The sequence below is a fragment of the Neovison vison genome, chromosome 2, assembly GCF_020171115.1.
Source record: "Neovison vison isolate M4711 chromosome 2, ASM_NN_V1, whole genome shotgun sequence".
In the NCBI taxonomy this organism is placed as follows: Eukaryota; Metazoa; Chordata; class Mammalia; order Carnivora; family Mustelidae; genus Neogale; species Neogale vison.
The window spans coordinates 209855542-209868264 of NC_058092.1; the positions used below are offsets into that span (position 1 = coordinate 209855542).

The window sequence follows — 12723 nt, forward strand, 5'->3', positions numbered from 1 at the left end:
AGTCCGGGGGTTCTGGGATTGAGCCTTGCATCAGGCTCTCTGCTCAACAGGAAGCCTGCTTCTCCCTCTCCTACTCCCCCACTTCTCTTCCCTCTCTTGCTGTGTCTCTCTCTGTCAAATAAATAAATAAAATCTTCAAAAAAAAAAAAAAGAGAGAGAGAGAGATAAACTCAGTGGATGGCTTAAATGCCTCACTCCTAGAGCTGGTCATGGGTCAGCCTCCCCCGAACGACATTCTTACTAGAACTGAAATTAAGAGTGTTGAGAAGGGAAAAGGATGGAATGGGTGCTGGAGAAGCAACCAAGAAATGTTCCCTATTGAAAAAAGTTCGCGAATAATAATAACACAATGTGACCAGTGAGATCATAGAGGTGTGAAGAGATGTCCTGGGGTATATTCTTGTTTATTATTTCTGCTTTTTTTTTTTTAAAAGATTTTATTTTTTTATTTATCTGACAAAGAGAGATTACAAGTAGGCAGAGAGGCAGGCAGAGAGAGAGGAGGAAGCAGGCTCCCTGCTGAGCAGAGAGCCTGATGCGGGACTCGATCCCAGGACCCTGAGATCATGACCTGAGCAGAAGGCAGCGGCTTAACCCACTGAGCCACCCAGGCGCCCCTATTATTTCTGCTTTTTCTCACTCACACTTTACTGTCTCCTAGTATGCCTGGTTACTTTTGATTGAATACCATATATTGTATTGAAGACTTACTTGTAGAAATAAGTTGGAACCTAGGATGATGTCGCTATGTTTGTTTCTGCAAAATTCCTGGGGACACTAGCCTTCCAGAACTATCTAAATCCAAGTCCTAGCCTCAAGATTCCCGGACCATCCGACGGCATGATGGTAGTTGGCAAGCACGCGCAACGAGCTCTAGATTTACCCTTCTGCCTAGGCGGTGGCCCATTAGGGTCCCAGACTAAGGTGTGCAAGGTGTGCGTGTGTTGTTTATTTCAGTTTCTGCCCTCGGTGGTTCCCAAACTCCAAGTTCTGTCCCCTTGACCCCATGAGGCCTCCGAAAGTGCACTTCAGCTTTACAAGAGACTCTTACTACTCTGCCCTACCCTGCCCCACCACCCACCTGCCCCCCAAGCTTAAGTTCCCCTCCTGCGGGGGCTTTTCCTTGCCAGCTCCTGTCCATTCCTGGGACTTGGTTAGGTAATTCTTTACTCTCCAGCTAGCTCCTTGTTGCTTTTAAGAAGTTTATTTTGGGGAGTGCCTGGGTGGCTCAGTAGGTTAAAGCCTCTGCCTTCGGCTCAGGTCATGATCCCAGGGTCCTGGGATCAAGCCCTACATCGGGCTCTCTGCACAGCAGGAAGCCTGCCTCCCCCCACCCCCGCCTCTCTTCCTACTTGTAATCTTTGTCTGTCAAATAAATAAATAAAATCTTTTTTTTTTTTAAGATTTTATTTATTTATTTGACAGACAGAGATCACAAGTAGGCAGAGAGGCAGGCAGAGAGAGAGGAAGGGAAGCAGGCTCCCCCCTGAGCAGAGAGCCCGATGCGGGGCTCGATCCCAGGACCTTGGGATCATGACCTGAGCCGAAGGCAGAGGCTTAACCCACAGAGCCACCCAAGCGCCCCATAAATAAATAAAATCTTAAAAAAAAAAAAAAAAGGAAGTTTATTTTGGGGCGCCTGGGTGGCTCAGTCAGTTAAGCATCCAACTCTTCATTTCAGCTCCGATCATGATCTTGGGGGTGTGGGAGGGAGCCCCACATCGTTGGGCTCCGTGATGAGCAAGGAGTCTGCTTCTGCCCCTCCCCTGCTTGTGCTCGCTCTCTCTTTCAAATAAATGAATAAAATATATTTTTTATATATATTTTTAAAGATTTTATTTATTTATCAGAGAGAGAGAGGGGGAGAGAGCGAGCACAGGCAGACAGAATGGCAGGCAGAGGCAGAGGGAGAAGCAGGCTCCCTGCCGAGCAAGGAGCCCAATGTGGGACTCGATCCCAGGACGCTGGGATCATGACCTGAGCCGAAGGCAGCTGCTTAACCAACTGAGCCACCCAGGCGTCCCTAAAATATTTTTTAAAAAATAAATGTTCCATCCTACTTTTTAGCTGAACTTGAGAGCAATTTGGGTGGAAATGCCGATTCCCAGAATGCCTCACCAATGACCTTCATGTTACCAAATCCAGCAATCCTCATCTTACAGGACCTCTCAGAAGATCTGATGCAGGTGATAACCTCCTTTTCCTTGAAATATCACCTTTACTTAGTTTCCAGAATACATGTTTTCTTTTATCTTGTTGGTTTGTTTTTTCTACCTCTCTGGCTGTTCTTCCTTATCTGCTTTTATAAGGAATCCCAAGTTCAGACCTTAGATATGTTCTCTTCTCTATCTGCATTCACCTACTTGTTGACATCCCAGTCTATTTGCCTGAAACACACACACGTACACACACCACTCTCAAGTGTATATAGCCACGCTGGAACGCTCCTGAGTTCCAGATTCCTATCTCTAGCTGCCCCATCTCCATTTGAATGTCTAACACCATCTCAAACTCAGTATGTCTAAAACTGAACTCCTGTCTTTCCTGCCCTCAAATACTCCATCTGCAGTTGTTCCCATCTCAGATGATGACCTCTTTGGGTCATATGACCCCTACATTCACAATCTTCCAATGGTTCCTCTTTCCACTGGGAAGAAAAGTCAAAGTCCTCACAATGACCTATAAGATACTGTGCCATCTGGTCCCAATCCACATTCTGATCTCATCTCCCTTTCACTGTCTCAGCTCCAGCTGTTCGTTTTTCTTTGAACACCACAAGCACGTGCCTACCTCAGGACCTTTGCACTTGCTGTTTCCTCCATTTTGAGGAGTTATCTAAAGGCTTAATTCCTTGAGTCTTTAACCACCTTCTCTAACTGGCCAATTTAAAGTTGACACCACCCTTCCCTTCCATCCAGTATTCCCTATCTCCTTTTCTGCTTTATAATTCTCCAGGACACTTAACACTAACATGCTAAAAAAATTTTTATTTTAAGATTTTATTTATTTACTTGAGAGAGAGAGCAAGCGCATGAGCTGGGGGACAGGCAGAGAGAGAGGGAGAAGCAGACTCCCTGCTGAGCAGGACCTTCGGATCATTACCTGAGCCAAGGACAGACACTTAACCAACTGAGCTATCCAGGTGCCCCTAAAATTTCGTATTTAGTTTGTTTGATCTTCCCATGAAAGCTGGAGTTGTTTTGTTCTCTGGTGTATCTGCAGTTCCTAGGACGGTGCCTGACATATGGTGGGCAACAACTAAAAAGGGCTTGAATGACTGAATGAAGTTCGTTCAGCCCTTGTGGTCCAGTAAACAAGGGGCCTGGCTGTCCTCTCCTGAAGCTGAAGGCCCCTCCGCTAAGAGCACTGAACTTCAGCTTGCAAATACAGCCACTTCCCGCCATCTCCACCACTGGCACCACCACCCCCGGCCACATGCACCATCCCCTCTGGTCTGGATTCTGACAGAAGCTTCCTAACAGGCTGCCTTGTTTCCTCTTGCCCTGTTCCAATCTATGACTCACACAGCAGCCAGTCATCTTACCAAAAAAACAACAAAAAAAGCAAGTCAGATCAGGTCACCCGCTGGCATTGCCACGGCCACGGCCACACACTGGAGTTAGGTTAATCAAAGACCCTGTGAAGCCCCAGCAGCAGCTTCTCCAGTTTGTGGCTGTCCCATGCTACCCCCCTCCCCCGGTCTCTTGTTCCGGCAACCTGGGCTTCTTTTCAGTTCTTTGAAGGGGCCAAACTCTTCTTGGCTTCAGGGCCTCTGCACATGCTATTCCTTTGTCTGGAACAGGAGCCAAAAGTGGGTGAGAGGAGCTTTAACTGCACTCCCCCATCCCTCACCACACACACACATACACAAACACACACTCACTGCAACAGTGAGCCTGGTATGGAGCAGAGCATCAAGACAGGTCCTGCCCAGGCCCATCTTCCAATCATATTGCTGCCCATAGGCCCCATGATCTGAAAATTTTGGAACCTTGGTCATTGAGGCAAATGACTTAACCTAAACCCTGCTCACCCTTCAGGTCTTAATACAAACAGTATTTTCTCTAAGAGGTCCCCCCTGCCCCCCACGACTTCCTCGTCCAAATCGGGTCCATTCAAGGCATTCACGTGGCACTATTCCAATCACATGTTTTTATTCTTTCTTGACCTGTCCCTTCCTCATAAACTTCGTGTAGGTAAAGATCCTGTCTATCTGGCTTACTACTATATCTTCTGTCTCACAAAATGCTTTTTTGGAAAAAAGAACTTTGCTCAGAACAAAAGCACGATGCAAATTGTGTGTGTTTGCTTATGTGAGATACACAGTGACAGAGGCAGACAGGGAGGGAGAGGTGAGGAAGAGGACAAGGAATGTGATAGAAAAAAATGGCAGGAAGAAGGGAAAGACCTGCAGACCACCTCCATCACCCTCCGAAAGGGGAAGAGGACGGAGAGGAAGGAATGCCCAGGCCACCATCGTGGGGATCCGGAGATGGTGCCTGTGAACACATTTGGTGATAAACTGGAGGGCTCTGCGCCTACGTGCAGCTGTGTGTCCCTGCGTGAAGTCTGCAGGGACAGGGTCCACGTGACCCCCCTTCAGAGTCCTCATGTGGGCAGGGAAGGGTTTTCTTCAGAATAGCTACTAGACATCGGCTTTGCCAACCTGGTTATTTGTTCTGGGTAAACTCCTACTTGCGAGGAGCTGAACCAGCCGCTGGAACGGTTAAGGAAGGCATTTTTAGGTGAGGGGTATCACACTGGGACCCAGTTAACAGGCGCAACTGTGTAAAATCTTCTCAGGTAATGCTGCCCTTTGTCATTTTTTTAAAAAAATATTTTATTTATTTATTTGACAGAGAGAGATCACAAGTAGGCAGAGAGGCAGGCAGAGAGAGAGGGAAGCAGGCTTCCTGCTGAGCAGAAAGCCCGATGCAGGGCTCTATTCCAGGACCCTGGGATGATGACCTGAGCCGAAGGCAGAGGCTTTAACCCACTGAGCCACCCAGGTGCCCCGCCCTTTATCATTTTTATGAGCTCATTTACAACAGAGGGCTGGTCCCAAGTTACCGTCTTTGTATGTATTTCAGGCTCAAGTCCAAGATCTCTGGCAAAACAACAGTTCTGGTTCAAAGCAAGGCTCTTCAAGAGCTTGTAAAACCAACAGAGGAGCCATAAGGATGCCAGCTACTCCTGGCACCATTCACAAATCCGTCCGCCTGTCATCAGTGCCTCGGGCCCTCTGAAATCCTGCCCTAAAATCCCATCAGCTCTGTAATTGCTACCTTTGGGTGTACAGAGTAACATCCCTGGAATCTGGAAATCAAGCTACCCTCTAGAAGTTAAACCCTTCAAGTCCCCACACGACAGATAGGATTAGTTAACGTGCACCAGGCCCTAGAGAGAACAGGACGTCTCCCCGGTGAAAGCCAGAAGAGTTGGCCTTGGAAATTCAATCCAGGCATGCCTGCTTGTGAAGGAAGCAGGGGCAGAACAAAAGCTCAGAAAAGCTTCCAAACAGCAGGTGAGGGGCTCTGAAGGGTCTGGAAGACAGAGAGAGGAAGGATCTGGCACTCACCAGAATAGAAGGGGACGCGGTGGGCAGGTATATCCCACAGAGAGCACACTGTCCTACCTCAGCAACACGACCCATGTTGACACACATGACTCCCCGTGCCCTGGTCCGTGCTCACTGAAGCCTCTGATTCTGACTTCCTGCGCAGGGGAGTGTTGCTGAGCGGTCGCCATGACACTGGTCTCAGGACCCTTGGCAATTTTATTTCTTATTGTAAATTAATAAATCATCATTTTGATAAGCCTCTTGAGAGTCCATTTATTCTTCTCTGAACACGATCAACTCTGATTTTAGACTTGTACAGCTGATATCCAGACCTCAGCCCAGCCCGAGTGTGCCGCCATACTCCCCACTCACATTTTAAGTTGTTTTTTTTTTTTTTTTTTTTGAGAGTACATGTATGTGTGCAGGTGGGGAGGCGGGGGGCAGAGGAAGAGGGGGAATCTTAAGCAGGCTCCATGCTCAGGGCAGCCTGAGATGCAATCTCACCACACCAGACATCATGACTTTAGCCAAAAATTGAGAGAGAGAGCTACCCAGGAGTCCTCTGCACTCCAACATTCTTTTTTTTTTTTAAGATTTTATTTATTTACTTGACAGACAGAGATCACAAGTGGGCAGAAAGGCAGGCAGAGACAAAGAGAGGGGGAAGCAGGCTCCCCGCTGAGCAAAGAGGACTGTAGGATCACAACCTGAGCAGAAGGCAAAGGCTTTAACCCACTGAGCCACCCAGCCGCCCCTCCCACATTCTTAATCAGTAGTTGCCCATTATTGACCACAGCCTCAAAATCCTGTCCTAGGCACTTCCATGACCGATTGGTGGGACCAGGAATGGGAGAACACCTTTCACCCCTGCAGTCCTGGCCCAGAACAACTTGGCCAGCGTGGTAAATGGTTCTCATGGCAGAAGTTACAGTAAGCATGATTTCAGGAAATGGCAAGCCAGCTTAGAATGCCCCAAATCAGGGTTATTTTCTGAAGTACGTTCATTTATCTATTCGTAATAATGTACAGCAAGAATAGAACAAAGAACAGTCATCGTGTCGCTTTCTACGTATTGCTTTGCACATGATCCAGCATCGAGCAATGGCCTTACACTCCTGTGTACCTCAAGGAGCAACACACTTCTGGGCTCAAAGATTCTTTGTAAATGAACCAACCTACGTCCCCTGAGAACGTGGACCGCCATTTAAACCGGCCATTGAAAACAATGTTTATCAGATGTTTATATTGGCAGAGTAAAGTTTGGGATAGCCAAGCACAAACTTAGAATATATAACTTGTGTTTTATAACTCTGTTTTTGTATCAAAAACCCCTCATGTATTATAAAACAGGAATGAAATATACAGTTGATACAGCTGACCCTTGAACAATGTAGGGGTTAGGGGTACTAACCCCTGTTCAGTCCAAAATCCACACACAGTTTTTGACTCACTCAAAACTTAAGTACTAATAGCCTACCATTGACCAGGACCCTTACTGATAACATAGTTGAGTATGTATTATATACTGTATTCTTATACAAAGCAAGTTAAAACGCTATTAAGAGCATAATAATGGGGGCGCCTGGGTGGCTCAGTGGGTTAAAGCCTCTGCCTTCAGCTCGGGTCATGATCCCAGGATCCTGGGATGGAGCCCCTCATGGGGCTCTCTGCTCAGTGGAAGTCTGCTCCCCGCCCCTCGCCCCCGCCTGCCTCTCTGCCTACTTGATCTCTCTCTCCAATAAATAATAAAGTCTTTAAAAAAAAGAAGAACATCATAATGAAGAGATAGTACAGATACAGTTCTGTGTGGTATTTATCAAAATAATTCGGGCGCCTGGGTGGCAGTCCGTTAAGCATCTGACTCTTGGTTTCGACTCTGGTCAGGATCTCATGGGTTGTGAGATTGAGCTCTGCACTCGGCAGGGAGTTGGTGTGAAGATTTTGCCTCCCTCTGCCCCTCCCCTTCCCCAGGTTCTCTATCTCTTTCAAATAAATAAATAAATATATATTTAAAAAAATCCATGTGTGGGGCACCTGGGTGGCTCAGGGAGTTGGGCCTCTGCCTTCGGCTCCGGCTTCTCAGGGTCCAGGGATTGAGCCCCACATCGGGCTCTCTGCTCAGCGGGAAGCCTGCTTCCTTCTCCCCCTCTGCCTGCCTCTCTGCCTACTTGTGATTGTTCTGTCAAATGAATAAATAAAATCTTAAAAAAAAAAAGCATGCGTAAGCGAACCTGTGCATATCAAATCCTTGTTGCTCCAGGGTCATCTATTCTAAGATTCACAGTCAGAATTTGGTGGAAGGATTCCAGCTCCTGCTTTTACTTTTGTTTTTTTCCAAATGTTCTGTGAATCTTTATTACTCTTATAGCAAAACAGAAAATACGTATTAATTTCCTAAGTTACCCTGTGATGAAACATAAGCATGAAGAAGAATGAGAACAGAGACCACTTGAATATTGTACGTTATTTTCTCACCTGTTGCACACAGTGTAGGAAACACGATGAAGAAGGTGGACAGAGGCAGTGATGCAGAGACACAGCGGACCTAAGGTGGCAGCCCCCCACATGGGCTCATGTCAGGAGCCAGGTCCGCAGCCAGTCACAAGAAGCTGCATTTCCCAGAAAGAGTTGAGGTTGGTTTAAACAGACCCGCTGGTGTCCACAGGCGTCAGGATGGGAGGACGCAAACGGACGGCCTTTGTAAACCCCCAATGCTGAATGCTGCTTCGGCCGACACAAGGGGGGCCGTTTCCGTGCAGTCAGGCAGGCCGTGTTCTGCCTTCCATTTCTGAGAAGGAATAGAGGATGAACCCCAGAAAAGCCAGAGGAAATCTGACTCGAATTTCACCAAAAGTATAACAAAATTAAAAGTAGTAGATCTGGATCTTGGTGGAGGCCCTCTGCTTTCCTAGCTGTCCAGAAACTGAATGAGCCTTGCGTTGATAAATATTCCCAACTTCCCTTCACCCACACTGCCGGAACAAAAGCAGCACTGATTTTCGTAACAAGTGTTTCAAGCACCTTAAGTTTCTGGGCAGATTAATTCCTGCCTCTGCTTTAAGATAATTTGCATTTGAAGTCTACTTCCACAAGAATATGGAATTCAGCGCATCAGCAATACCAACCTTTTTTTTTAAACCATTTTTTTTTCATAAAGAAGTTATTTCTTTTAAAGAATTTTATCCATTTATTTGACACACACACACACACACACACACACACACACGGCACAAGCAGGGGGAGCCGCAGGCAGAGAGAGAAGCAGGCTCCCTACCAACAAAGAGCCCGATGTGGGGCTCTATCCCAGGACCCCGTGACCACGACCCAAGCCACAGGCAGGCACCCAACCAACTGAGCCACCGAAGTATCCCTAAACAATTTTCTATTATTTTTTAAAAAAGATTTTATTCATTTATTTGACAGTGATCACAAGTAGGCAGAGAGGCAGGAAGAGAGAAGGAGGAAGCAGGCTCCTCGCAGAGGACAGAGTCCAATGCGGGGCTCGATTCCAGGACCCTGGGATCATGACCTGAGCTGAAGGCAGAGGCTTTAACCCACTGAGCCACCCAGGTGCCCCCTAAACAATTTTTCTAAGGATTTTATTTATTGGAGACAGAGAGATACAGAGAGTGAGCATAAGCAGGGGGAGAGGGAGAAGCAGACTCCCCACTGAGCAAGGAGCCCAATGTGGGGACTCCATCCCAGGACACTGGGATCATGACTTGAGCTGAAGGCACTGAACCACCTGAGGCACCCAGGTGCCCCAACACCAACCTTTCTAGACACTTGCTCCAGCCCCACATTTGAAAGAAAATGAAGGTCCCTGGAAAGCACACTATAGTAAGCAAGTTGGTTTCAGACTTTTTGTTAAAAATATCAACATTGGGCAACTGGCTTATCCCCATTCCTACTCTCACGGAGTGTCTTTCGGCACGTGGCTGATTTCCTGACAAAGGAAACAGCAGAGGGCTACGATAGGCCTAGTTTGTACCGAAGTGTAACCACAGGGGTCACAGATCACGTTGGCAAATTTCTAAGAGCCATCTCTTGTGACCACCACCGTGGCTCTCCAAGCACGGACTTTCTGTGAACAAGGCATGGAAAGAGCGCCACCTCTGGGTGAAGTGTGGTTCCTCTCCACTTCCTAGCCCCCAAATAACTAGGAAGAGATGCCCTCATTTGGGGGTGGATGGATCAAATCAAGACTGGAGCTCCTGGGGCGCCTGGGTGGCTCAGTGGGTTGAGCCGCTGCCTTCGGCTCAGGTCATGATCTCAGGGTCCTGGGATCGAGTCCCGCATCGGGCTCTCTGCTCAGCAGGGAGCCTGCTTCCTCCTCTCTCTCTGCCTGCCTCTCTGCCTACTTGTGACCTCTCTCTGTCAAATAAATAAAATCTTAAAAAAAAAAAAAAAAGACTGGAGCTCCTGCACACAGGGCCTCCTGGGAGCATAATCTGAGCAAAGGGCATGAAACTAGAATGGAAACTATTGAGTATGTGTGTGTAGAGGCTGCGGTGGAGGGTTGTCTCACGCAAACAGAGAATTTGAGAGGAGTAAAGCTATGGATCAAATGCTAGGGGAACATTCCTCCTGTTGGGAAAAGCCCTAGGGTTCCTTGCTTCTTGATGCCTGTTAGGAAAACACACACAGGGGTCCCCTGGCTGATAAAGTGACCTCAGGGGCAATGGGAGGTCAGCACTACTATTCCCTTGACTCCAGACCAACAAAGATTGCTGCTCTTTGCCCAACTTGTCTACCTGCCTGGGAAACCAGGACATGATGATCAGGGAGGCAGGAGATCCTGCTGTGCTCGGCACTTGCAGGGGCTCGGTAAACACTTCAGTGAATCAGGGAACAAAGCTGCCGGGAGAAAGCTGTGTGCGGGGCAGCCTGGGGCAGCCAGTGCCATGGCTCTAAGCAACTCTCGGCCGCTCCACAGACCAGCTTCAGAGCACTCCTGTGCCTCCCGCACCTCCAAATGTCACCTTCTGACTGGAGCTGTATAGTGAAGCTGGGGAGACCTCCTGACACAGGTGGGTGTCCCTGGGCAAGTCCTAAGGCCTGACCCAGGGCTACCTGCAGTGCCTGAAACCGGATGCCGGGACCGGCCAAGAAGCGGTCAAACTACTGTTGCCAATAGCTGGACACGGTTCTTGGCCCCGGAGGCGCAGGTGATAAAGCACAGTGCTTCCAAGGATAATGCATGGTGGTGCTCGTTTATTCTACACCTGGTCACAGCAAATCTTGCACACCCAGATCACAGCCAGGCTAAGCGCCACATGGCTATAAGCAGCTGGAATAAACGGAAGCTCTGCTCTGGTGCACGGTCACCTGCACAGGAAGCACAGTGGCCTCAGCGGCCTCCTTGGAGGCAGTGAGGCCACATTCCCATCCCTAGGCCTTAGGGATGGGAATGTCGCTCTGCTCTGAAGGGCGACTCCAGTTTGGAGCTCCCAAAATCCTACGTGCCTCTCTGGAAGCCAAGCCCTGTCCAATAAGTCATTCTGAGTCCAGGCTGTGCCAGAACCTCAAACATCTGGAGCGGATGTCAAACCAGCTCGGGAGCTGCAGAGGGACCTTAGGCGGGGTCACAGAGCAGCTCTGGGGGCCCCGGGGCTTCAGGGCCGACGATCCTTCCTGCGGAGTTTGTGTCCCACCTGGGATCCCCGCTGGGCAGCTCTCACCAGGCCTTTGAACTGTCCCTGCAGCTTCACCTTCTTCCTGCAAGGAAAGGAACAGAAAGGTCACATCTCCCTGGAGACAGGCGGTCCCCCTCACTGTAATGCTGAAAGGTGGCCCCCCCAGCATTAAGAGGAACAGGGGGAAAGTGTGCTGCCTGGCAGTGGACCGCACGTGATCTGGACAGACCGGGCATTCCCCTGCCTGAAAGAGCAGTTCAAGTCAGCAGCACACGTGTGTGCACGTTAAAAAGTCCAAATTAAAAAACTGGGAAACACCTAGCCATTAAGCTGAAGAGTTTACTGAGAATGAGGCCCTCCCCTCTTTGGAGCTCGGAGCTCCCAGCCTCGCAGCCACCATTCCAGCCAACCCTGCACCACCCAGCACGTACCTGCGGTTGAGCTTGGTTCTGTTGAGGGGGATGTAGGCGTAGGGGTCGAGCCGACCTTTCTTCTTCACGTCACCCTTTGCTTTCTGCTCAGCCATAGACACAGAATCAGCCAGGAGCGTAAGGTTGCCCTTCCTCCCTGCTCCTGACTTAACAGGGCCCGTGTCCTCCCCTTCACTCTGTGTCTTGGTGGCACCAAGGGCACTCACATCCCTGCAGTGGCGCCCAACAAGGCATGGACTTGAGATGCCAACAGATCCTCAGTGCGCCCGTCACCGTGGCCTGAGTCTGGCCCACACCGCTGCCCTCGCCCTTTCCCAGGGGTTCTGTCTCTACCCATGGCTCTTACCTTGGCTTTGTACTCGGCCCCAGGCATAGCCTTCTTGGCCACAGGGCGGTGGATGCCAGAGCCTCCAGCTAAAGGGAGAACACAGAGGCAAATCAGGCAAAGCCAGGACAGCATCCCCCCATGAGAAGGGAATGGGTACCTTCTCTCTGCAGAGCTGCCAGGGAGCAGACAAATCAAGGCTCACAGCCGGCTCTGTCCCCTACCCAGCAAGGACAAAGACCTTCCTCGAGAAGGGACTGTCCAGTGGCTTGACAGTTTAGACCAGTGGGCTCGTCAGTGGCCCTGAAACTGCAGAGACCGACCAGAGATGTCTGAGAACACACACCTTCTCCGCTAACATAAGCCACCCCACAGTCTCCAAAGCCAAATCCGCTCTGTCTGCTCTAGAGAAAGAACATAGGCTCTGAAGTCAGACCCAAACCCAGCTCCCCGTTGAACGACCGGCTGAAACCTCAGCAAGTCTCTGAGTTTCTGGAGCTCTGAACCTCATCTGTAGAATAAGGCACTTTGGGCTTCAGCTCATTCGGGCTGCACACCGACACTGACAGAGAAAGGCAGCTCTCGTCCCATTGTACAGACTTGCGAACTGCAGGTACAGACACCCAGGTGCTTCCAAGGTCACCTGGCATTTCCAGTCTGGATCTGAACAAACTCATGAGTGGAATTCTACAACGATGACTCAGGAGGACTCTCTGAGATACTCTGGATGAAGCCCGCTTTTTCTTTCACAGGGGAGAAACTGGAAGCTCA

The 12723-nt window shown here is 49.2% G+C and overlaps 1 protein-coding gene across 1 annotated transcript in view; it reads right to left on the reverse strand.

The window, feature by feature from the left end:
• Nucleotides 1-10754: 10754 nt before the first annotated feature.
• Nucleotides 10755-12723, reverse strand: part of RRP12 (ribosomal RNA processing 12 homolog) — a 29645-nt gene continuing 27676 nt past the window's right edge. Inside the window, exons 32-34 of the mRNA XM_044240240.1 lie at nt 11974-12041; nt 11628-11710; nt 10755-11278 (exon numbers count right to left, since the gene is read on the reverse strand). Coding sequence (XP_044096175.1) covers nt 11176-11278; nt 11628-11710; nt 11974-12041 — 254 coding nt within the window. The 3' untranslated portion in view covers nt 10755-11175. The remainder of the gene's footprint in view (nt 11279-11627; nt 11711-11973; nt 12042-12723) is intronic.